This window comes from Phocoena sinus, chromosome 11, assembly GCF_008692025.1.
Source record: "Phocoena sinus isolate mPhoSin1 chromosome 11, mPhoSin1.pri, whole genome shotgun sequence".
Classification (NCBI taxonomy): Eukaryota; Metazoa; Chordata; class Mammalia; order Artiodactyla; family Phocoenidae; genus Phocoena; species Phocoena sinus.
This window is the reverse complement of record NC_045773.1, coordinates 40,991,474-41,017,590: the sequence shown is the minus strand read 5'-3', so window position 1 is coordinate 41,017,590 and position 26,117 is coordinate 40,991,474. Positions and strand designations below refer to the sequence as shown.

The following is a 26,117-nucleotide window of genomic DNA, read 5'->3' as shown; positions in this document are numbered from 1 at the left end:
ACAGAGGAAACTGAGGCAGGAGCCCAGGCAGGGCAGGCAACCTGGGCGTGCTGGGAAATGAATTTCAAGGTCATTCTTGGCATTCTGTAACCATTTTGCCCCTGCTGACCCTATAGCCAGGCCTGTCCACCCTGAGTATAGGGCTTGACGGATGGATCCTTAGGTGCCCAGGAGGGTAGGAATCACTCCGTGATGTGGCCCTGGAGCCACAGCAAGCCTGGGGGCCCAGGGCCTGCCCACACCTCCAGCTCTACTCTCCAGACCAACCCCAGGGACCCCCTTACTACAAGGAAGGCACCCTCTGGGGGATGGACTACACAGAACCTGAGCCCCTGAGAGAGGGAGCAGCTTGCTACTAGCTGGCCCGAGCTGTCTCCACCTAGAGCTGTGGGATCTGGGTGTGCTACCCTCTTGGGGGGCCCCAGCCCAGGCCGTGCAGAGGAACCCCCTGGTACTCCTGGGATGTGCCCAGCTTCCCTTCTTATCCCTCAGCCCTGATAAAAAAGCTAGAAGCCATTCAGTGTTTGCCTTCCTGCCCAGCAGCCACCGTCCCACACCATGTGCTGCAGCAAGGAATGAAAGGTCACTGCCACTGGCTTCCCACCAGAGGTGCACACAGGTATGGGCACCCAGCGATCTGGGGACACCTGGAATCTCAGGGTCCCAGACACTCCAACGAAGGGAGCTGAGGCATCTTCACTCATGTGCCCCACCCCTAAGCTCATCTGCACTGCCCCTGCCACGTCTCCACTCACCACTCCATCCCAACTGTTAGGGCCAGGCCTCTGTTAGTCATCATGGTGGAGCACAGTCGGCACCTGATTCAGACGAGCCTTGAGCCTGGAAAGGACCTGCCCCATTCAAGGGTCTCTATCCAGGGATTTGGGGAGATTTTCACTGCAACAAACTGTGCGACTGCCTCAGAACTTAAAAATGGACTTGTAAGGTCTTATTTTGCCAAGTTAAGACAAGGAAAACAACTGCCACCAGCTATCATCACCATTGTTTTATGAACAAAATAATATTCTTAAGGCAAAAAAAAATAAAAATAAAGTAAGGCAGGATGCAGTCCCTGAATGAAAACAGCCAGGCCTTGAAGATGCATAAATTGAGCTTCATGGAAAACACGCAACACGGGCCTTATTCTTCTCCCATGAAAATTGTCTTGGATATTGTCACACGTTGGGCCCTGGAGCCTGAGGACACCCAAGTGCTTCCAGTCTCCAGCAGAGCAAGAATCCCTCCTGCAGCCTTCCTGACTGGAATTGGTTCCCCTCTGCTTGCACACCCCTTGGGACAGGGTGCTCACTGTCTCTCCGAGTTAGCTTGGGAGCTAGGGATGGCATCCTAAGCACCTTTAAGTGGCTTCCAAGCAAGCCTACTATGGGAGAGAGGGAAAGAGATGAAGAAGGGAGTGAGATGGACAAGGTACTGATGGGAGGGAAGACAGACCTCCAGACCCAGGGCATAGGAGTGGTGGGGAAAAGGGGTGCTCGTGTTCAGCCGGACCAAAGTATAAAAATTAGGAAGTTGGCAAAGATCTGAGACTTCCCAGGGAGCACCGTCTTCCCCATCTCTGGAGTTCCAGAGTCTTCCACTGCCTCACTCCATTCCCCAGCCCTGCAGAAAGGCTCTGACACGCCCATTCTCATTCTCACCGAGGCCTCAGTAGATGTGCAAAGTACCCGGACCCACAGGCCAAAGAAGAGAGTGGAGATTGGAAGAAAATGGTGGAAGCTCAGGTGTCCACAGCCAGGCTGGGGAGGAGTGGCAGGCAGGCACCCTTCCCAGCCCTGACCTTCTAGGCCCTTCCCCATCCAAGGGGACCTGGGCCCTGGCTGCTGAGATTAGAGGGGCCTGTTGGGCGGGCGACCCTGGGGAGCCTCGTGTACACACATGCACTCTACATTCCAGCTGTGCTCTGTCAGCGTTTGGGCAAACCAGCATTGTGTGGCTTTGGGAGGGCAGGAACAAATAACCCCCAAACTTGGGCAACGGCGGACCTGGGGCTGGTTGGAAGGGGAACCCCAGGGAGGCTCTTCTGTGCTGGGTCACCGGGTTCAAGGTCTAGGGTCTTCCTGCTGTTCCCTGAGGTACCTGGGTTCCCTGGGGTGTGGCTGGCCCTGTACCCAGGCAGGCTCGCCCTAGCCCCCTCCCCTAAACCCTCCTTACCTCCCAAGGCCTCGGAAACAACAGCCCAGCACTCCGGCCTGGCACGCCCCCAAGCACCCCTTATGCAGCATGAGGACTGCCTCACACCACTGCCCAGTTTCTGTTGCCCCTCCTCCCTCCCACCTCATCTTCACACCCCCTCTGATTTTGTGCATGCCACTGCTTGGACCTGTTTAGTCTCCCCGCCCCTCCCCACATTCTCTTAAGATCTTTATCCACAGTCTGTCAGCCCCTGTGCCACTGAGCGCTTTGAGCCCCACAGTCCAGGGCCTCATCCCTACAGTTTGATTTCCTTCCTTCTAGTGACCTGCTTAAGGATTTCCTCCAATATTTGATTTCTTCAGACCCTGCCTGACTTCATTCTGCCTCGACTTGAATTTCTGGCCTTCTTGTCCCCCGACTCAGTGCTACCTAATCCATGTCCCAGTGGTGACCGACCCCAGGATCTCTGCAGACGGCAGGCATCTGGAGAGAAGATGCAGGCTGTGGCAGGGAGCCGTGCAGAGACATCAGAGCAGAGGAGGGATGGTTGGTCCTGGGGTTGTGAGGCTGAACTCTGCCCCCGGCCCCCTAGACCCCTGCCTGCCCCACTGACCCTCTGGTTCAGCCTGGACCAGGACTGGAGAGGTAAATGTTCCTGACACCTTACAGAGACCTCAGAGATGAGGCCTCGGGCCAGATGGGGGAAGTAAGGCATAGAGAGACCTCAGACCAGACTCCAGCCGTATGGGGCACGTGACCTGGCACCTGAGGCATGGAGGGGACCAGGCTGACATGAGGGCAAACGCTTTGCCACACCCACCCCTTTCCACCGGCCGCAGGGACATAGGCTGGACCACCCTGCTTGAAGGGGGAGCTGGGACCAGTGTTTATGCAACTGTGGGGAGGCCACAGCCTGGCTGGCAGTGCTGCCCGCCCAACACAAGCACTGACTCAGCAGAGCCCCCCAGCACGTACACACTCAGACACGCACACAAACAGACACAGACACACACACAGAGGTAAACATACACGTGCACGTGCACAGACAAGTGGACACCGGCATTCGCTGGTATACAGACACACACTCACAGACACACTCACAGACACAAGTACACAGGCAAACTTGTGCATGTATGCACACACGGACACAGGGACACACAGAAATGCACACACATTTCACCCAGCCAAGGTAGGTGGGAGGCTCCTGAGTGAGGAGAAGCCTCACCCCTGCAGCTGAGTTCTACCCTCTAGGCCCCTCCACTCTGACACTCACACCCACAGCCCGTGACCCAAGCCCACACATGGTCAGCACAGCCACATATAACAGGCAAAATGCCCCAGAGTGGCATCACGGCCATGACTGGGACAGAGACACATTCTAAGTGGAGTAGAGCCCCAACAAGGGGGACCAAACAGCCCCAGGCAGAGCTCAACAGACACAACAGCCCCAGCTCTGCCCGTGCCAGCCCCCCACAGCCTGTCCACGCCCAGTCCACACTTGAAGACTGGCAGGTGGGAGCTGCAGAGGGTCTCGGGGGATGTGTGGGATACTCCCTTCCACTGCCAGGCCAAGCCGAGTAGGGTGGTAGCTCCCAGGAACTAGGGGAGCCTGCAAGAAGGAGGGTGTGTTTGGGGGAGGGCTGGGGGCACTGCAGGATCATCTGGAAACCAGAGGAGGGGGCAGGCTTTCTTGCGAGAGCAGGACACATACTTCCTGGGATCCCAGATACATGGAAACTTGGAGGCAGGACCACTTCTTGCCTGGGGATGGCTGAGAACAGGTGTGATCCCTGCCTACAGGACTCAGCCAAGGGTGGAGAGAAAAAGCTGGGACCACTCAGTCCCATGTGGATCCTGGAGACTTTTGAAGGGGAACTCAGCTGTTCCTGGGCTTGGTGTCCAAGAGCAAGGTGGCTGGGCGGGCAGGAGCTGGGGCCTGCCCAGAAGGATATTGGCCAGTCTCTCTGCCCTGACTGGGGCCAAAGAGAGACCCTGCTCTCCTCTGTGGGGGTCCGCGGCCACCAATTGGCCAGGGAGGCTAGCCAGAGTCCAGCAAAGTCAAACATGCACAAGCAGACACCCTTACTAGCAGAGGCCACTGCAGCAAGTCCACTAGTGCCTCCATTCCCTGCCCTACCAGCCAGCCAGACTATGCACCATGAAAGGGCAGACCACGGTCCCTCACTCCCACCCCACACCAGATCTGGGGCTGGAGTGGACTGTGTTTAGATAAGGAAAGGAAGAAGAAAGCCTCAAAATCTGCCCAGAATGTTGCTGAGAGTGTCTTAAAAAATGACCTGGAATCTGATCACTTCTCACTATCTCCACTGGACCACACATGCATCTTCTTCTCTCTCCTGGACCCTCCTACCTGCGGTCCCTGCTTCCGCTCACGTGCCCCAGTCTATTCTCCACATAGCAGCCAGAGTGATGCTGATAAAACATCTCCCCAGAGCACACACCAAAGCCCTTCCCACGGCCCAAGGACCCTCCACCACATCCTGTCGCCTCCCCACCGCACTCTCTGCTGGAATGTCTTTGCTCTGATGCCCTCATGGCTCCCTGGAGCAGATGCGGAAGTATTGCCCCACACAAATGTTCCAGCCTGCCTCTGGGGCCCTGCCCTAACCAGCGAAGGTGGGAGCTGGTAGATAAATAGTCTGGTTTCCTCATGCCCTCAGTGAGACACCACCACCATCTCCTGGAGGTCCCCAGTGGGGCTGAGCCCCCGTTGCCCACAGGGTCTTCTGCTCCCATGCACCCTAAGGACTTCCTTCCCTGCCCAGCTGCTCTCCCGTGCTCCCTGGGGCCACCTCCCAGGGACACTACTTACATTCAGGTCCTTGTCTGAGCTCTGCTTCTGGGAAAGTCCAGCCTAAGACACTCCATCTCGCCTCTCTTTTTTGTGTTTATCTTCCACAACGATTCCCCATTCCTCCCTCCCCACAACCCCCAGCAACCACCATTCTACTCTCTGCCTCTATGAATTTGACCACTCTAGGAACCTCGTTTGAGTGGAATCATATTGCATTTGCCCTTCTATGTCTGGCTTATTTCACTTAGCATAATATCCTCAAAGTTCATCCATGTTGTACCAGGTGTCAGAATTTCCTTCCTTTTTAAGTCAGAATAATATTCCATTGTACGTATAGACCACATTTTGTTTATCCATTCATCTGTTGACGGCCACTTGGGTTGTTTCCACCTTTCAGCTATTGTGCATAATGCTGCTATGAACGTGAGTTTACAAATATCTCTTCAAGTCCCTGCTTTCAATTCTTTTGGATATATACTCAGAAGTGGAATTTCTGGGTCATATGGTAATAATGTTTTAAATTTTTTGAGGACTTTCCATACTTTTTCCACAGCAGCTGCACCATTTTACATTCCCACCCACAGTGCCCGAGGGATCCAATTTCTCTACCTTCTCCGCCAACCCTTGTTATTTTCTGTTTTCTGCATAATAACCATCCTAATGGGTGTGAAGTGGTATCTCATCGTGGTTTCGATTTGCATTTCCCTAATTAGTGACATTGAGCATCTTTCACGTGCTTATTGGCCATTTGTCTATCTTCTTTAAAGAAATGTCTATTCGGGCTTCCCTGGTGGCGCAGCAGTTGAGAGTCCGCCTGCTGATGCAGGGGACACGGGTTCGTGCCCCGGTCCGGGAGGATCCCGCATGCCGCGGAGCGGCTGGGCCCGTGAGCCATGGCCGCTGAGCCTGCGCGTCCGGAGCCTGTGCTCCGCAATGGGAGAGGCCACATCAGTGAGAGGCCCGCGTACAACAACAACAAAAAAGAAATGTCTATTCAAGTCCTTTGCCCATTTTTGAATTGGGCTGTTCGTTTTGTTGTTGTTGTAGGAACCCTTTATATATTCAGGATATTATCTCTCCTGTTTTCAATTTTTGCCCAGCCATTGCCTTCTCAGATACTCACTGACCTCATTATTTAACATGTCATTTGCCTCCCAACACACACACACACACACACACACACACTGCACACAGACTGCACAGCCCCTCCCCTACTCTGGGCCCCTCCCCAGCCTTTATCACTGGTTGACACACTTTATGGCTTTGGTGATTTGTCAGCTTTGTCTGAGTGCCACAAGGGTGAAGGGTTTGGCTGCTTCCTCCACTGCAGTGTTCCCAGGGCCTAAAGAGTCTGGCACACAGTAGGTGCTCCATAAATGCTGAAAGGATGAAAGGAAGGGAAACAGACTCCTGCATACACACTCACAGCCCCTCACAGACTCTCACATACACTGCCGCCATTCCTCCCACACATACGCGCACACGTACTCTCACACTCACAGTCCTGCCATGCTCGCCGCACCACACAAATGCCCTGAGGCAGCCTGATCCGTGCAAGCCTCAAACCCGCTCTCATACACCCACACACTCATCTCACAAGCAGATGCATTCACATCCAAATGCACCCTAGCAGGGCTGCCCTGACCTCCTGAGTCCTCCTGGCCTGCAAGCTGTTTCCTACCCTGTGTGGCCCGCTCCACACTCTGGGCCCTTGATCTCTCCACAACCCTTATCTCTAGGGCCCCCGAGACTCTCTACAGGGCATTGCTCTTCCTCCCCTTCAAACCAGAGTGGATGACCTCCTCCAGGAAGCCTCCCCTCACCCTCCCCACTGAGCTCTGAAAGGAGGGGAGGGCCTGGCCCCAGAGCAGGGTGTGACAGTGGGGCTGGCATTTGCAAGGGTGTGTGCATCTCCTCCTGTCATTGCAGGGGTGGTGCACTTGTCTTCTGCTGAGAAGCCCAGGGCTGAGAAACCACTGGTGGACCCCGGATTCTCGCCCTCTGACCTAGAGCCACAACACAGGCAGAGAGACCGGAGTCAGGCAGGGGTCTCAGGCCTCTTCGGCTCTGACAGCCTGGGGACAGTGAGTCAGGCAAAGCCATTCTCTGCTCTGGGCCTCAGTTTCCCCACCTGTGACATGGGTGGCTCTGGGCCAGTGCCCTTCAGTTCCCTGATTGCTGGTTGTGGAGTGAGACAGCTCAGACAGCGCTCTCAGGCACCGAGTGGCAACCCTGTGTTAGAGGCCAGAGCATGGCTACTGTCTCCAGAAGTGCGGCAGGGCACCCAGTCTTCGTCCAGCTCAGCCCAGTGTCCTGGTGGGCAGGCTCGGAGAGTTTGGCACACCAGATGGGACAGTTTTGATGTGGTGAGCAAGGAGGCAAGATTTCAAAGTGATTCCTCTCGCTTTGTCCAGGGCTCACCGTGTGTGGCTCATAGATTTTTATAAAGGTCAACCAAAGGGCCACAGAGAAGAGAGAAGGAAGGAGGGAGGAAAGGAAGGAAGGAACGAACAAACAAATGAATGAACGAATGGAGGGAGGGAGGGAGGGAGGGAGGAAGGAAGGAAGGAAGGAAGGAAGAAGAGAAGGAAGGGAGGAAGGAAGCAAGGGAGGGAGGAGAGAGGAAAGAAAGAAGGAAGGAAGCCATTTATTCATGAGGCCCAAGGGCCGGGGACAGAGATGTAGTCACAGGCAAGTGCAGCCTGATGGGGAGAGATGACAGCCCCGCAGAGCTGTGCAGAGAGAGCCTGTGCAGGAGTCTCAGTGTGCTCCCCTCCGTCCCACAGACTGCAGGCCACTGGTGTCAGCAACTCGAGTGGAAGAAGAGCTGTCCCCAGCACGGCCTCCCCTGGGCTCCCTGAGAGCAAAGGCAGTCACAGGTTACAGTGGAGAGGTGCAAGCAAGGCTGCGGAATGTCAGCTGAGAACTGGAATTGGTGGAGTTGGGGAGGTGGCAACAGGGGATCTGGATGACAGAGGCAGGAGGGGGACAATAGGGCTGAAATCAGCAGAGGTGGCAAAGGTGGTAGCAGGTTTGGAAGGGAGGGTGGGAGGTCTCACCTGGGGCAAGAGGTTCAGCTGGACATGATGTGCTGGACAAATGCTGAAAAGAAGGAAAGAGTGAGCAGCAGGGCTTCGGCCCTGGGTAGCCAAAGGTGGCAACCTAGGATCCTAATGCCCCGCTCCCGCCAGCAGACTCCCTGCCCTGCTGAGTTTACCTTTGTAGTTGATGCAGCCATTGGAGTCCTCTTGCCCAGCCATCAACTTCTCCACCTCATCTTCTGTCAGCCTCTCACCTGGCAGAAGTGGAAAGCTGAGTCAGCACTGTTGAGGCGTGAAGGGTGGGGGGCCCCCTGAGCCCCGCTGGATGGTGGGTGTGCCTCTCCAGTATTCCCACACCTCATATTGGTACACACAAGACCTGGGCTGTCACCCTTATTTCTGAAACCAGAAGAATCAGTGACAAGTCAAAAAGGGCAAGGCCTGGGGTGCAGGCCTGGCACTCTTTCCGAGCCTGGGCTCTGTCCGTAACAGTGCCATCTTGCTGTTCAGGCCACCAGCACACACTGTCCCCTGTCCTCAATAGGCTGGTGGGACTCCCTCCATCAGGAGTAGGCCAGGTCCCCCATCTCCCTGGAAGCAGTCCCTCGGGGCAGCCCTTCAAGGCTAGAGGAAGGACGCATAAGATAGAGCTGGGGACCTTAGGGGATGACCATGGAGGGTACCAAGAGACACCACCACTGTTCCCCAGACAAGTGTGGCACTTTCCCGCCTCTGTGCTTTTGTATGTGCTGTGTTGCTTCCCCCACTGGAATGCCCACTGCAGTTTCCCTCACACCTCCTAGCCCCCAGTCACACACACACACACACAAAACCCCAGAGACCAGCACAGGGCTGAGCACACAGTAGGCACTCAGTAAATGTCTGGTGCAGGAAAAGTTCACTTTGCACAGACACAATTGGTGCTCAATGAACATTTGCTGTAGGAAAACTTCTCTTTGAGAAAGGAACGCTCCTGCCAGCCAGGCACCTGACAGCGGGGGGTCAAGAGGCAGGTACAGTACCTCCTCGGCTCTGGAATTTGACCTTGAGGCAATGAACACAAGGACTGGATTGATCCCCCTGGATGTACCGCCCTGCCCCACACTGTCCCCAGAGCTGTTCCTATCCCCCTCCAGTTCTATGAGCTGCACCAGCTGGCTTTCTTTATCCCCACCTAAATTTCTAAATTCCCCACATTTCTGTCTCCCGCCATCGAGGCACCTTGACTGCATCACCCTCCATTTCACAAGTGAGAAACAGGCCCGCTGGGTGACAGAGTGGTTTCCCCCGGATGCCCCAGGAAAGAGAGAGTGGGGTGGGGAGGAGGCTGCCCTCACCCAGCGTGGCCAGCACGTGGCGGAGCTCGGCGCCCATGACCGTGCCATTGCCCTCCTTGTCGAAGACCCGCAAGCCCTCCACAAAGTCCTCGAAGGTGCCCGTGTCCTTGTTCTTGGAGATGTGCTGGAGCATGGGCAGGAACGTGTCAAAGTCCATCATCTTGGAGTTAAGCTCTGGGGAGAGATGGCCCAAGCATCAGGCTCTGAGGGGAGATGGGCATCCCCCCCCCACTGTGTTTGGCAATGAGGAGCTATTGCCCTCACCCAGCTCCCAATGCGCTCTACACCAGTTTGTCATTTACAAAGCACTCCACCATCACAAGGCACTTTACAGTCAACTGAGAAATGCATTATTTACATCGTCCTTTGCTGTTCACAAGGACAGTGGCACGACAGTGGGCTCTGACTAGCACCTCTGCTCTTCTTTGGGGGAACAGTTCTCTCTAGCGTCTATTTTTCTTATCAACCCCGCTCTCCCCACACCTGTGATTGGTCGAGAGCAGCTGGGCCGATCAGAGACCTTCTCTGGGACTTCTGCACCTGTGGCGAGGGCTTGGGTCTCACTCCTCCTTGGGGCAAAGCAGGCAACCCTCTCTGGCCATGGTGGTGAGGGAAGCTGACCCTGCCCCACAGAGGGATGCCCAGGAGGCCAGGAAGGACAGGGAGAGCATATGGGATGCTGAGGCCAGACACAGCCTGGCCTGCCCTCACACCTGCTACTGAAGCTAGTTCGCGCCGTTGTCAGTCCCCTACGACCAGGAGGCCTGGCAAATAGGCATGGGGCCAGATGGTACAGGAACCACCACTGCTTGTCACCTTGTCAGCATCACCTGAGACTGGCCTCAAGGTCCTCCTCCAGACAACGGGAGGACGTTAGGAGAATGCACAGCAGGGGAGTTCCCGTGTTGTCCCACCAGCGATGGCAGCCCACCCTGGGGGTCTCCCCCGGGACAGGCCCTAATGGGGACACATCTCAGGCCAGGCGTACCAACCTTCCTGCTTCGGCTTCCCTAGGACTCGGAGCACCTCGGCCTGTGTAGGGTTCTGGCCCAGCGCCCGCAGGACATCCCCACACTGCCCATACGTGATCTTCATCTCACACTTGGGTGTGCGGTCGTACAGCATGAAGGCTTCCTTGAACTCTGCCGGGAGAGGGCGTGAGCTGCGGGCACTTCTAGAGTCAGCCCCCTGACTCGCCCCACACTGCAGGGGAGGACTCTCAGCCTGGGGGACCCGGGCCCCAACCCTGCAGCCCCTGGCTCAAAACCCCCACTCACCTTCAATCTGCTCCGGTGTAAACTCGATCTGAAAGGAGACCCCCAAAGATTTTGAGTGTCTGGTTCAGAGGATGGGGCCAGGCGTCCTCCTGGTGCCTCCGTGCCCAGACCTGGCCTCAACCCCTCAGCTGCCCCAACCCGTCCACATTCCAGGATTCCAGCTTCCACTGCCCAGGACCTCCTGCAGTCCACCTTGACTCCCTCCTGCCTCCTTACCCCTCCCGCCATCCCGCCTGAGGACCTTGGGTCTGCAAGTGCCCAGACCCTGACACCAGGTAGGCCTCATCAGGGGAAGTGGTGAGGAGGGAGGCCTGGTGCCCTGAATCCCCAGCCCAGGGTGGGCCTTACCTGAGGCCCCTGGTCCTGGACAGACGTGCCTGAAGCACAGACTGGCTTTGCCAGCTCTGCCAGGCCTGGGGCCCAGTGGGTAGACTGTCCACATAAGTGAGATGGGAGGCCTCATCTCACCAGGGCAGGGGCGGGAGGAGGAAAGGCGAGGGGGCAGGCCGGAGAGCCCTGTCACCATGAGAACATATTTGCAGGAGGGGGTGTGTGTGCGATGTGCGTGTGCGTTCGCACACCTGTGTGTGCATCTGTTTGCATGTGTCTGCCCCCCACAGAGCCCTCAAGGCTGGGCACTTTCACTCACGTGGCCCTGCCTACACCTGAGTCTTACACAGTCCCGTCCATAGCGTGGCACAGCAGGGGGCCAGGGCCCAGCGGTTGTGTTTGCTGAGGCCACATCAGGGCCACCTGAGGTCAGGAGGCCTCCTGGGACCCAGTTTCCCCCTCCTCACTTGGATACCAGGTCTATTTTTATCACTGCAGTCACTCGCCCCAAGGTCAAGGTCGCACAGGGGAAAGGAGCTTGGGGGAGGGGGACTTGACTGGCGCCTCTCCCACTGCTGCTCCCTTGGAGTCCCCTCCAACAACCTCAGTAGTGCACACCAGTGCAGAGGGGGATCCTGCCCCTGTCACCCTGCTGGGTTGTCCCTCCCAACCCTCGGGCTTAACCCTGTGTTGGGAAGACCAAGTTGTTGTTCCTGGCCCCACCGAGAGCTCTCTCCACCAAGAAGCCTGCTGAGATTACGGGCCCTGGGCCCCTGGCACAGCTTTCTGCAGGGGTCACAGGAGAGGCCTCACTACTTCCTCTGCTCAGAGGGGAGTCTGTGCAGCCTCGGATCCGGTGAGACCACACAATGCCACCTTGGGCCCTAGGGTTGTCTGACCCTCACCAGGGGGCCTGCGGGACACAAACCTGGGGTCTGGGGATGGTCAGGAGTCAGAGTCAACTCCACGGAGCACTTGCCATGAGTGGTTCCCAACAGCCTGTGAGGAGGACTTATTGTCCCATTTTATAGCTGAGGAAACTAAGCCTTAGAGCAGTGACGGGAACGGAGCAGAGTTGGGATTTGAGCCCGTGTATTGAGGGACAAGGTAGGTGCCTCCAGGAAGGGCTCAGGAATGGAGGTGGACCTGTGCAGATGGGCTGCAGGTCTCGCTGGGGACCGCGAAGGGCTGGGAGGGCTCCATGGGGCCCCTCAGCCAGCAGCCAGGGCAGCGGTGGCCAGTGGCCAGCCGAGAACAGGCAACGGGCAGGACATGGGTACGTGCCCCTACGCAGATGCCGCAGGTGGGAGTCATGGCTCGTTCTCCAGGTTTAGACTCTGAGAAAGGCTTTCAAGCCAAGCCGGGGAAGGGCTCCTGGGGCCACTGGTCACAGTTCCAAGACCAGCTTCCTCCATGACCTACCCAGACTGGCTCAGTATCGCCAGCTCAAAGCTGAGGCCCCACCAGCTCTGGGGCTCAGGGACCTTGGCAGGGGTGAGTGTGACCCAGACTGGGCAGGCGCCCTGCTTCCCTTTACTCCCCACCCTGTCCACCCTGGGGAACTTGGTATGGACTTAAGACCCCGCAGCTGGACAAGAAAGATCCCTGCCTGGCTGCGGGGGTGAGGGGCACAGGCAGGTCCAGGATTCCCCAAGGATGTGAGGTCCAGGGAAAAGGACAAGGGAGAGTCAGTTTCCAACCACCAAAAAGATAGTCCCTTCAGCAGCACTGGGGGAGTCCTGCCTGATGTCTGACCACCCTCCCTCCTGCTGCAGCCCTCCTGATGCCTGAAGCTTCCAGCTTCAGTTCAGTACTCACTTTCTGGAGCCTGGTCTTCCACGGGGTAGATCCACTCTGGGATTCACTGACCTACCCTGCCCTTCCCACGGAAACCCAGCTCCCACACCCACCTTGACCTTGGAGGCATCGAACTCAGGTTCCTTGGGGGGCTCTGGTACAGGTGCGGGTGCAGGTGTGGGAGCTGGAGCTGCCTTGGCGCCTGCCTTGGCGTCATCCTTCTTGGGCTCTGGCTTTTTGGGAGCCATGGAGGTTGTAAGCAGAGAGGGAACGTGGAGAGAAGGAAGCAGAGAGCCGGGTAGGTGAGCCTTCCCGGTAACCAGCCTTTATCCTGCCTGGACACCTCATGACCCCAGCCCCACCCCTGCAGAGCACAATGGGGACAGAGCCATAAAAGGACATTGGCTAGGCTCAGGGGCTATTTTGGGGCCTGGGGGGGCATTGTTCAGTCTCAGGAATGGGTGGGGGAGAGGGAGGGCTCTTCATTCCTCCCAATCACCTGTTGGGAAGAGAGCGGGGGAGGGGAGGACAGAGGTCGGTGCTCAGCCCACACACACACACCCTCAAAAGCACACGCACACATGCAGGGGCCCTGCCGCCCCTCAGCAGGTCAATAAACTGAAAGGGTGCAGAAGGTTGCACCGAGCATGTGTTGTGTGTTGTGTTGGGGGCAGGAGGACTGGGCACCCCTTGAGTTAAACTTCCCATCTGTGCATTGAATTCCCATGTGTCTGTGCCCGTGTGTCTACACGGAGGGGGAGAGGGAGGTCTGCGTGTGTCCATGTGTGTTGTCTCCGTTTGGCTGGGTGTTTGTATGCAGAGGGGGTCTGTGTCCACGTGGGGGATGACCTACTCCAGTCCGCGGGTGCTGCTTCTGTGTGTTTGTGTCTGGGTGTTCATCATGCCTGCGTGAGTGTCTGGTCGTGGCTCGCAGGCAGCTGCAGCCCATCTCTGAGAACACCCTAAATGGCAGTAGGATGGGGTCTGCTCCCTCGAGGGCGGTCACCCAGCCAAGCAGCCTCCACAGCCTCCCGCATCAGCACCTGCCCGACCCTGAGGTTGGTTTCTTGGTTTCACCCTCACTTCCTATTGCCCCTCTTCCACAGCTCCCTGCGACCCACTTTCCCCACACACCCCAGGGCCTGCTCCCCGCCAGACCCTTGCACACACTGCACCCTCTGCCCTTGCCCCTCTGCTTGCAGCATTCAAGGCTCGGCCGCACTGCACCCTCCTCCAGGAAGCTGTTTCCACTGCCCCATGTTGCCCTCTGCTGACACTTTTGGTGGGGTCCTGAGAGGGTCTGCCTCTCTGAAGGACCCCAGGGCACTGGAAGAGGTTTGCCTCCCAGGTGCCCAGTCTAGGGTACGCCCCCCCCCCCCCAGTTCCTACCCACAGTGCCACCCCAGATGGCAGTGACAGAGGGCAGCCTGGCTGGTCTACCATTTCAGGAGTTGGGGGGAGGAGGGAAGGCTGAGGTGGCGTAAGGCCCTTCCAGGCACAGAACTCGGAGAGTGGGGACATCTTGCAAACACATTGGCCTCCATTCCTTGCCCAGTGTCTGTGCCGGGGGGTGGGAAGGAGGTGTTCCCTATTATTTTTAAATGCCTGGAGCCTTTGATAGAAACTTCAGAGGCATTGCTCCCTCTCCTGGCCCCCGGGGATTTCCCAGGTGTAGGGAGGCACCGTGGGTGGAGCCTGAGGTGAAGATTCACTTGGGCCTCTACCTGGATGCCCCCAACGTCCCCCTGCTGAGCCCAGGTCCTTCTCATCCTGTCACTCAGCCTCATGGTGAGGGGAACAGCAGTCCAGGGACAGGGCTGGGTCCCCTCCTAGCTGGAACACAGGACATTCCTCCCCTCATCTGGAGGGCAGAACACCGCACATCTGGAAATCTGACAACATCCGGCGCTGGGGGAGAGGCAAGTTTTTCACTTTTCTTCCAGATGTTTGGCAAGAGTATTAAGAAAGAAAGGGGTGGAGGAGGATCCTCAGAGACCAGCCAGAAATACCACAAGAGGAGAAGGCAGACAGAGGGGGACACAGACAGAGAGACCTCTGGGTGGCCCCATCACCCAGACCTGCTGACCCTCAGGACAACTGACCCTGGACACCCTCGAGGGCTCCCACCAGCCACAGGCACAGCCAACAAGACACCACCCAATCCCCTTTCACTCATCATGGGGGAAACCGAGGCCCAGAGCCTTGGACATCCACAGGGGTGCCCAGAACACCGATCTCACTGTTGCATCCACACACAATTGCTATCCCTTGGAAACCACTCAGCATCAGTGGGAACAGGAGTAGATGAGTGACATGGGCCTCCTGAGGCTTGGTTCCCAGGTTTGCAGACTCATGCAGCCTGCTACAGCCACACAGAGCCATCTTCCTCTGCTTGGTGAGGGGGTGTCTTGGTCCTCTTCCCTCGAGCACAGGGCAGATATGGTCCTATAGTGGGGACGCCGTGTACAGAGCCATCCTCCACTCCCTCCCCAGGGCTCAGATGGGCCTTTGACTGTCCGAGCTCTGGCTCCTGGGAGCAGCAGTGCCCTAGGCTCACCCCACAGGGCCACTCTCAACCCATAACTAATGCCTAGACCCCAGCAGGGACTCTGCAGGGATCACCCCCCCTTGACTGCCAGCAACATGCCTGCCGAGGACAGGAGGAAATTAAGGGGTGGGCAGGTGGGCAGGCAGGTGAACAGGAGAGGGGACTTAGTGACAGGGAGAGGCAGGCACTGGGTAGCAAAGACGAGCCACACAAGGCTTGGCACTCACCTCTCTCTCCCAGGTCCCAGCCTGGGCTCCATGCCCCTTGGGAATGACAGCCCAGCAGACAAGATCCTGGCAGAGCCTGTGGGGAGAGACAGGGGTCTGGATCCCTCTTCTTTGACTCCCCCAGCTCCATTGTCTGAGTTGTGGCCCAGCCTGATGCAGACAGCACATCCCAGAGCCCTCTCTGGGGGCAGCCACCTTACCTCCCCCTCCCCCACCTGAGGAAACTGTGGGCCCTGACTTCTGAGGAGCCCATGAACAGAGGCAGGAGACCCCTGGCCACACTGGCCTCCTTCTTTGTTCTTTCTAGCCCCCATGCCTTTGCAGAGGCTTTCCTCCCTCTGGTGTCCCTGTCTGGGACCCTGGCCATGGCTTGTTCCTTGTCACCTCTGGGTCTCAGTGAGATGTCACCTCCTACGAGAAGCCTCCTCAGACTACCCTGGACCTGCTCCCTCTGCCCTGCCTCTCAGCTGGACTCCCCATCCTTGCACACCCTAAAATGAGCTGTTTCCCTGTTATCTTGTCTCTTATGTGTGCCCCCCCTCCCATGAATGTCAGCTGGCATAGGAGGAGTTTTTGGTCTTCCAAGGCTGTATATCCGTAGGGTCTAGAACAGAGCCTGGTACACAGTAGGTACTCCATAAATGTCAGATGAGCAAATGTCCCAAACATCTCAATTTACCCACCTCTCACAGGGGGACTGGAACGCTTTTCTGAACCCCATCTCTGGAGTAAGGCAAGGGGAGATTTGCGGATTGACTGACAGTACTTGTGTCTGCCGGGGGCACCCCGGACAGCAATGCAGCCATCGCTGCCCCTCAGCCCACCTGTCGCCTCCCTCCACGCAGGCCTGCTCTTCATGCCACTCCCCCATCCGTTGCTAAGACTCCTCTCAAGAGCCTGAAGTGGTAGGGACGACCGGATGGTATAGGCAGTGACTTGACCATGAGGACCAGCCAGCAGGGGGCGTAAAAGGGATAGGAACTGGTCTTTGGATCCTGAACCCAAACCCCAGAAACCAGGATCCCAACCCAGATCCCAGACTGCAAATGTGGAACCTGGAACGCCAAACCCAGACCACAGACCCAGGCCTCAGAATCCGAACCCCAAACTTAGATCCTGGAACTCAGAGCCCAGGACCAGATTCTGCTCTGGGGACCCAGACTCCAAAACCTAGGATGCCAAAGCCAGACCTTCAACCCAGACTCCAAACCCTAGACAGCAGGCCCAGGACCCAGGACTCTAAACCCAGACTCCAGGCCCGTAAACCCAAACCTAGACCCCAGACCCTGGACCCAGGACAGGGGCTGCTGGTTTTCCAAATGGGCACTGCCTCCTGCCCTGTGTAGACAAAGGTGGAGCAGGGGAGGGGTTAGCTCTTGGCTAACAGCAGGGGTGAGTGCTTGGCAGACCTTCCTGCTAGTGTTCAGAGGGGTATGAGGAATGTCCCTCATCCTGTCAGAGCCAATTTGGGGAACTCAGAATACGGTGGCCACATGGAGGTAATGGTGGGGAGTGAGGAGAGGGATGGACACGTGAGGCCTGGCTATCCCCTGGGCCCAGGAACCAAAGTCAGGGAAGGAGGGTCAGGCTCCCCACGTGCCCTTGTCCCCCTGGCCGCAGGCTCCTCAGACTGCCCTGGCCCGCCCAGGACCGCCCCTCCTGTCCAAAGCCTTTGGGCTGGGACGCAGGCCCAAACTTCCCGGAGGAGTCAAGAACGTGGCCTGGGCCAGACCCAGAGCCTTAGAAGTAGGTCAAATGTTGCTGTGCAGCAGGTCCTGGGGACCCCATCTGGGCATGGGCAGGCCCACGGGCTGCAGCTCACCCACCAGGGCACAAGCGTGTACTCACATAGATGTGGACTCACCACTACACGCCCATAAATACAGACCCTACACAGGGCCACTAGTTCCTGCCCAACTGCTCAGATGAGGGGACTGAAGCCCCAAGAGGGGCAGGAGCTGCCCAGCAACTCTGGATAGAGGTGGCACAAGGCAGCCACGAGGACCCAGAGAAGGAGAGGAATTTCTGCACCATCCCACGCCCCTGGAGCCTTGGGTGAAAGTCTGACTCCAAGGAGGACTTCCCAGCAGAGCTGCTCTGCCACCAACAGGATGTGGCCTGCTTCCCGGAGGCACAGCCCCAGGCCTTGAAAGATGGGAAGGAGTGGCCAAGGGGGAGGCAGGAGACTTCATATGCTCTTGTGACCCAGGCCGGTCCTGGCTCCTTTTGTCCTCAGTTTCCCCATCTGTACAATGGCCATGGGTGGGGCAAAGTGATCCTGAGTTCGAAAGACAGTCACTGCCCCTGAGCAGTGATGAGCCCGTCCTCGCCACCCCCATGCCACACACAGACAACTCTTTCCTCAGCAGGCCAAACACACCCCTCAGGCCCCTCCTTCTGCCCACTGTGCTGACGGGGACCAGATGCTCCAACCTTGTGGTTCTGGGGGTGGGGGTGGCAGGGCCCAGCGGGCTGGCAGACAAGCCCTGGGTTTGGCCCAGGGACCTATAATCAGCTCCTGCCCCTCTGATCCCAGCCCAGGACTGACGCTTGGGGCTGTGGTGTTCTGGCCGGCTGTGGCCACGGCCGCTATATTTGGGAGCCCAAATGAGGATGAGGGAGGGGTGGGCAGGCAGGAGCCTCCAGGGACCAGTGTCTCATGGGGGACAGGGTGGGGGACACTGTTGGCCAGGCTTGTTCCCTTATGGAAGGAGGGCACAGCCTTGACTTCAGGGGCCCAATCTGAGGGGCGTGCTCTGCTCTCAGGGGCCTGGCCTGGGGGTCATCATCCCTGCCCTCAGTGGCCGGTCTAAGGAGGTAGACTGAAAGTCTGAGTGCATGAGAAAGGGGAGGGGGGTGCTGACAAGGTGAATGGGAGTGGGAAAAAGGCTCTCAAAGGGCGAGGTATGGGGCAGAGGGGTCTGAGATGCGAGGGATAGGAGGAGGGTGCGCCAACATGCTACGCAAAGGGATGGAGAAAACAAAGGCCGGAAGCCGGGGTCCAAGGGAAGGGAGTGAGGTGCAGCCGTAGCCCTGGCTTCCCGGTTCTGCCTGCTGGTCTAGCTTCTAGAGGGGCCCAGCCCATCCCCCAGCATGGCCTGCGGCCTCTCTGAACTACCCTGGACATTCCCCGCCGTTGGGCCAAACCCTGTACTCTCCCACCAGCAGTTTCCCAAAGAGCAAATATTTATTGTCCTTGGAAGAAAAAAAAGAGTCCCCTTTTAGGATCAGGGTCTGGGAGCTGCTACTGAGGCTTGCAGGGGTTCAGCAGCGGCCTGAGATGACCAGAAACCCCACCTAGAGGCTGAAGGCAGAGGAAGGAGGATGAGCTGGCCTCAGAGGAGAGGGGCCGCGGCTGCCCCAGGCTGCTGGGCGGGGGCTCTGCCCAGATCTCCATCTCTCCAAAATTTCCCCAGAATAGGTCTGAGGGTGTACAGACTCTGTCCCCACGGCATGAGGTATGAACGTGTGTGTGAGCAGGTAGATGTGTGCAGTCTGTGTGTGCTCAGATGCATCACTGTGGGCAGGAGGATGGGAACACATGTGTGATCCTGTGGGCGTGTGTCACACGAGGCTGTGACCCACATGTGTGTAGGAGCACGCTTGGGCGCTCCTGGCTCTGTGTGCGTGTCCATCTGGGAGCTTGTTCATCTGTTGGCATGGGGCGGGGTAGGGGCATGTGGACACAACCTCTGTTGAATGGCCAATTCAGTCAAAAATGCAAGTAAATTTAGCAGAGGAAAAAAACCCTGTCAGTCAGACGAGGAGTCTGAATTGGGTGGTTGTTTGACTGGATGGACCAACTGTCTCAGGCAAACAGTTTGCGCTGGCTGGGAGGAGGAACCAGCTCCCCTGGGCCATCATGGAGAAACTGGAGACGGGGACCCCGACTACGGCAGAGACCGACCGACAGGCAGAGACCAAGACAGAGACAGAGGTGGGGACAGATTCAGAAAGAGGGGAGGGAGGGTTGTTGAGGAGGACCAGAGACAAAGGGAGCGCCCAGGGCAAGATGGAGCTTCCCAGAGCCTACAGACAATGCACGTGCACACAGCCCTCTGGCCCCCAGTCCCAGCTGCAAGCCGGGTCGAAAGCAGATTCATTCTTTCCTCTCACTCACCCTCAAGCAGCCCAAGGTGGACCAGAAGGGGGCACCAGACTGGGATGCAGGAAGGGAGGGTGGGATGGGCAGCTATGACAAGGAGACAGTGACAGGAATGAAGGCAGTGCAGGGGACCGGGATGGCAGTGGTGGAAATGAAGGCAGGAGGTGATGGTAGTGATGACAGCAGAAGAGGGAAAGGTAGCTGGGAGAGCCTCCCTCCCTGTCCCCTTGCAGACCACACCTAGCTGTGGTGGCCCCACAGACCCAGGGTTGTCCCCAGCCCACCCCACCGAGCACCAGCTGTGTCCTTGCCTCCAGTGGCCACACAAACACCCTCTGTGGCTCAGGGTGTGGAGCTGCATTGCAAATGGCCCAAGCCCCCAGCCAGGAACAGTTAGGGTCAGTTGCTGTACCTGCCTGTGTGGCTATTTATATATCTGCCCGCCCACCCGGTGTATTCATGTCTAAAGTACAACACACACGTGCACACTCACACACACACACTCACTCACAGGATACCCCAGTCAGGCTAACCCACCCCTGGTGTGTGTCTGCGTCTGTCTGAAGATACCTACTGGTCCCTGGACACCCCTCACGTCACCTGGTCCCTTTCTACCAATACGGGGGCCAACGGGGACCACACTGAAGTGTGTGTGTGCACCCATGCACACACACATACTCACGCACTCACAGTCACTCAGGAACCCCACCCACGGGTGCTTGGACCCAGAGCAGGCACACTCCTAGGCACACATCTTTAAACACAAACCCTCACACTCCATAGATGCCTTTGTGCACACACGCCTTCACACACAGGCGCACATACACACATTGACGTGCCTCTGCATACACATACCCCTAACGCATCACACCTTCAAGCTCACGGTATAGGAAGAGCTCTGGGTGGGAATTAGGAGTGCTGGGAAGGAGGAGAGAGGCCGAGGGCAATAGAAATCAGGGAACCATGGCAGGCCTGCCTGGTGAGGTGTGGGTAGGTGGCAGTGTGAGTGCACGTGTGTGTGTGAGTTTGAACGTGTGTGTCCAGTATTTTGGAACCTTTCCACTGCCTCCTCTCCAAACCCCCTGGAGGGCCATCCCCACCCCGACCCTGCTCACAGAAGGAAATAGAGGCCAGAGCAGAGCAGCTGGGCCTGGGGAGGTCAGCGTCCCCAAGTTTGGGGCTTGCAAGCCTTAGCATCTGTGTTGTTCTTGGAACACCCAGGCCAGATAAGGACTGGGGTCAGAGCTCGGCTCTCGTGGGAAAGGACTCTCTGGAAGGCTCCCGACCCATTCCTTTCCCAGATGTTGGACCCCAGAGCAGGCAGCAGGAGGGCAAAGGGGATGGCTGGGGGACAGGTAGGGCCCCGTCATGCTGGGCTGGAGAACTGGAGGGGGTCCACAGCAGATTCAGATTCACAGATGCCCAGGAACGTGCAGTGACCCCTCAAACCAGCCCAGGGACCTCCAATTGTTGGGCCTGGAGCAGACAGAAAGGGATGATACCAGACACCCTGCTCTCTGCAAAATCTGGACTTGAGACCCTCTGCTCCAGGGAGCCTCATTAGGTTCTGGAGCCAGGGCTAATGGTCAGAGACTCGGTGTCTGAGAAGTCTGCAGCTTAGCTGGATGGAGAGGCTGTTTTGAGGAGATGGATGGAGTGCTGGGGGACATCAAAGCACCATGTCCCATCCAAAGCAAATCCAGGTGTTGGTCCTGGGATTGGTTATCGGGGCCAGCAGGGGACCCAGTTCTGGTCCTAGTCCCATCACTGACTCCTAGAGACTCTTGCCCTCTGGAGACCTCAGTGTTCACATCTGTACAATGGAGTGGGGTCTTAGGTCAGCTCAGCAGACACACAGTCCCCCCAGCACAGTCAGTTTGGGGCATCTTCAGACCTGAGTCTCCTCCTTCCCCCACTTACACCAACCTTTGCCCCTGCCCAGGTCTCAGTGCCTCGGAGAAGGCTGGAGCTTCTTTGCTGGAGCTTAGAGCTTAGAGTCAAGTCAACAAAGGAACAATTGGCTGGAATTCCGCATGAATACAGGGCTCATCCAAGGCTACAGATAATCGAGGAGGGACTGGGGGATTCCTGTGTCCCCTGGGATCTTTGCCTGACTGCAAGCCCCACCCCACTGAAGAGGGGCCCTGCCTTCGGGAGTCCTGGTCTGAGGGGATAAGCAGGAACCTCTCTGGTAGGTGTAGCAGGCCCCTCCCCCAGCGCATCCCCCACCTAGCCTGCCTGCAGCTCCCTGTCTGACCTATAATCACTGTAGATGCAGTTTGGGGTCAGGAACCATGAAGAGGAACCATTGACTGCATCAGTCAAGAGCCCTCACCACCTTCACACCCCCGCTGCCTGGCCCTGGGGTCCCCCCGAACCCATCATCCCACTGAGAACAGAGGCCACAGGTTCAGATGGGCTGGCCTGGGCTGGAGCACTGTGGTCGGGCCCTCCCTGCAGCCCCAGGCCTCCCAAACTTCAGTCTCCCATCTAGGAGCTGGGCTCCAGTCCTGCCAGCTTGACCCTTGGGCTGCTCCCTGATTTGCTAAGAACTTTCCAATCCATCAGGTTTAATCTCCTAAGGCTCCCTGGAGAAGAACTTTCTAACAATGCATGACAAGAGACTTGTCCAGAGGCCAGAGGAGGTTCTTTCTGAGATCCTGGGATTCCCTCCCTCCTCTTGGGGAAACTGAGGCTCAGAAGAGGAAGGCTGTCTCCATAGCAACTGAGAGATAAGAGGGGCAAGGGGCGGGGAGAGTATTTGAAGTCCAAAGCTCCAGCCACTAATTCTCCCCTCCTGCAGAGACATGGGACAAGATGATGCTTTTTTTTTCTACCATGAAAGATTCAGCAGGACCACAGAGATGACCCAGTCCCTGCCCTCAGGGCTCGCAGTCTGTCAAGAGAGAGGCAAGAATCAAGAATCCGAGGTCTTACTCTGCTGGGGGCTCAGAAGCAGATCCAGGAAGACCTAGGAGAAAAGGGGACATTTGAAGGGTATACGAGACCCCCCCACAAGCCAAGAAGGGGAGGGCAAGTCAGACAGTGAGAAGCAGGGGTAGAGACTCACCAGGGTTCAGGCAATGGGAACCCCAGGGCAGTGGTGCCTGCAGGGAAGTGGCTCCCAGAAGTGGAGCCTCCAAGCCTCTGAGCCCAGCCCCGCACACAATAAGTTCTCAAGCGTTTGGGGAGTAAGTGATCTGATCCAGGGGGTCACAGGAAGGTGTCTGAGCAAAGGAGTGGCTCCATCAGGTCTGACCTTCCAGAATACTTTTCTTTCTCTCTCATCTCTCTCCTCTCTCTGCTAGGTCATCACGTCTTTGCCCCCGTCCGCCCCCAAATAGCCCTCTGTGATCATGCTTAAATTGGAAAATATATGTGGAGCACTAAGTGGGAGGGGCGGAGGTGGCCACTCTTCCGTCAGGGACCCAGCTCTGCTCCCTGGGCCAGGAATGGCTTCCAGAGCCGGCTGTGGGGCAAAGGGTGTTGCAGAGGGGCGGTGTATGCTAGTTGGCCTAGAAGTCAGCACTCCTGTTCCCTGCCTCTGTACACCCACACCAGCTCAGGAAGGCAGGGAAGGAAAGGGGCGCAGTGGAGGTGGGGGGAGGCTAAACCACCAGTCTCCCTATGGAGAGAGCATGACTGAGTCCATAGTCGCTGGGGCTTCTGCTTCCCACCTGGGAAACGGGGCAGTCCCCAGATGGCCCAGTCTGAACAAGGACCACCCACATAGACGGTCCCTCCAGGCCAAGCAGGACCCAGTGTCAAGAACTAAGGGTCCCCCACCCAAGGTCTCCCCACCACCGCCCCCAGGCAAGACCCAGTGTCTGAGCTAACCCCCTTCCCACTGCCTCCTCCTTCCTGGCCCCCTCATCCCTTCAAACCGCAGGGCCCATCCGGCCTCTGGAAAGCATGCCCAGGACCTCGGTGATATTTTGAGTTTAAGAAAACTTTGCAGTCGGCAGGAGCTCTTAAAGGTTATAAATAGCAGCAGCAGGAGCCCATGCCGGGAGAGGCGGAAACACGTGTCAAACACACATGGGAGGTGGTATTCCAAGGCACAGACCCCCTCCTCGCCACCACTAGGGACTCACCAGGCTTCAGTGGATTTTACAGCCACTGGAGTGGGAAGTCACACCCCACCTGGAAGGTGTCTGGGAAAGGAGGCTCTGCTCTTGCCCCCAGCCATGGTCCCTGAGCCGTTGGCCAGGTCACCCCGGGCACTTGGGGGCGCTGCTGAAAGGGGTCTGGGGTGGGAGGTCTTGCTCCTACCCTCTCCCTCTCTGCCCAACACGGGAACCCCGGGGGCTGAGAGGAGTTTCGGATTGTGTCCCCTCTAACCCCGGTCAGCATAAGCCCGGGGTGAAGAAGGGATTATTCCAAGGTCACACAGGAGCTGGGTAGGAGTCAGACCCCCAACCCACAGTTCTTTTCACCAAATGCTGCTGCTGCAACCCTTCCATTTTGGGGGACCACAGGACAACACCTTACCCCACCTGATTAAGTACAGCTGGAGGACTGTGTGGAGAGGCCCCTGATGTGAGTCATCCCCTCCTGATCTGGGGGTGAGCAAACCCTAGGGCCTCATCTCTCAACAGCCCATCCAGTCCCCACGTTTCCACTTCTGATGAAGATCTGCCTTTGAACAGATGAGGAAGGGAGCGCTGGAGCGGGCAAGGGATTCCCCCACCCCAGAGGGCTGCACACCCATGCCCACCTTGCCAGGGTGTGGCTTGTGGACAACCCCAGGCCAGGTGTAGGGTCTTCACAAGGAATTCAGCTCTGGTTTGGGCCACTGCAGTCTCAGGTTTGCCTTGAAGGCCATACGCTTTGAGGACGTGCTCTCAGGAGCCTGGTCTGAGGGAACACAGCCATGAAGACTCCTTTGATTTTCCCCACTGCTCCACAGTATGCATAGGCAGGAACCGTTACTCCAATGCAGAGACTGGGAAGCCAAGGCGTGTCTGAGTTCCCCGTGGCCATCCCCAGTTCTGCCTCACTTGTGCCCCACCTGCTGCCCCTGGCCCCCCGCAGGTCTGGGGGCAGCAGCCAGGCCTGGCGTCCAGGCGCTCTGAACCTCAGGGAGCCCCGAAGGGTTTATGGGGCTCCTAATGAATGGGCCTGTTGAGCTCAGAGGGGGCCGGGCCCGAGTAAACATGACTGGGTCTGAGCTGCCATTCTCCCCCTGCCTCCTTCCTCAGGACCCAGGAGGAAAATACGACTTCCTGTCCCTGAGCTGAGGGCTAGGCTCGCCCCTCAGAGCCCTGGGCTGGGGCCCACAGGAGGAGCACAGCCTGGCCTGCACGGGCAGCCCCCAAGGTTGCGGGGGAGACGGGACCTCAGGTTTTCAGAGTCACAGGTCTGCATCCAGGACCCGAGTGCTTGGGCACTTTATGGGGCCCCTTCAAGCCTTGAACTGCCCATCTGTTAATGACAGACTGGGAAACTGAGGCCATGAATAGGAAGGGGATCCACAGGTCAGGACAGAACAGGCACTGAGCCCCAGCCTCTTGCTTCTCTGGCCAGTGAGGATGGGAGCAGCAGGAAGGGCAGGGGGCATGTGTGGGCTCAGAGGAGGGAGAGGCTCCGTTGGGGGAGGCTCAGGGCAGTGGGAAGCTTTACAGAGGGCAAAGGAGGTCTTCCCCCTTGGACACAGCTGCCCACTGACCTGTAAAGCTGAAGTCTGCCCCGCCCCCCGCGCCCCCCCCCCCCCCGTCCAGGGGCCCTGGTCACAGAATGGGTCCTACATGCCTGGGATACCCCTTGGAGCCAGACACTTGGGAGTAGCCCAGGCCAGGGGCAGGAGCCCTGTTAAGTGCTATTTGTCATAGTCTCGCTATATGGCCCTGGCCAGCCCAGTCTACTCTCTAAGCCCCATTTTCCCTCATTTCCCTTCCCTGAAGGCCAGGTATTGGCAAGTTCCCTGCCCCTCTTTCCAGCTTGTGAACTAGAAAGTACTTTGGAAACTATAAAGAGTGCTACCCTCCCCAGGAGCCTGGGAGGCCTGGGGAGAGGTCGCCCCTGAGTGCGGGGGCCCTAGGAACATGCCCCAGCCACTGGGTGGTTCCAGGCCAGCCACCTCACATGCTAAGCACTGGGGGCTGTGGCTGGAATGTGTGGAGAGGCAGCTGCCACGTGAATCATTACACCTCATCAGGCTGAGGCTGGGACTTCCAGACTCAAACCAGCTCAGACTGGGCTCTGGCAGAAGGGCAGCCTCCAACTAGGATCTCTGGGCCCTGAGGTGAGGTTCCAGGGTCTTGCATGGTCTCGTCCTCACCCTTAGCGTCCAGGTCCAGCACTGGTTCTGCTACAGCTCATTCTGCAGAACCACAGAGAGAGGTCATCCTGTCTACAATCCCCTGCCTCTGTGACCTCTAACTACATAAGCAGGCCCTGAGCCTGGGGGGAACCGGGGTAGGGGGGCAGCCAGTCAGGCCTTCCTGGCTGCTTAAACACCAGGAGCCCATGTTCCAGTAAGTAAAG

The 26,117-nt window shown here is 57.7% G+C and overlaps 1 protein-coding gene across 4 annotated transcripts in view; it reads right to left on the bottom strand.

The window, feature by feature from the left end:
- Positions 1–991: 991 nt before the first annotated feature.
- Positions 992–26,117, bottom strand: part of MYL3 (myosin light chain 3) — a 29,196-nt gene continuing 4,070 nt past the window's right edge. The window contains exons 2-9 of one of the 4 annotated variants that reach the window (XM_032649119.1): positions 15,527–15,602; positions 12,865–12,984; positions 10,625–10,652; positions 10,340–10,489; positions 9,348–9,521; positions 8,187–8,264; positions 8,029–8,071; positions 992–1,381 (exon numbers count right to left, since the gene is read on the bottom strand). In XM_032649119.1, coding sequence (XP_032505010.1) covers positions 8,043–8,071; positions 8,187–8,264; positions 9,348–9,521; positions 10,340–10,489; positions 10,625–10,652; positions 12,865–12,984; positions 15,527–15,602 — 655 coding nt within the window. In that variant the 3' untranslated portion in view covers positions 992–1,381; positions 8,029–8,042. Of the gene's footprint in view, positions 1,382–7,549; positions 7,827–8,028; positions 8,072–8,186; positions 8,265–9,347; positions 9,522–10,339; positions 10,490–10,624; positions 10,653–12,864; positions 13,091–15,526; positions 15,603–26,117 lie in introns of those variants that run through there. The other 3 variants (XM_032649118.1, XM_032649121.1, XM_032649120.1) reach the window with 3 other exon arrangements.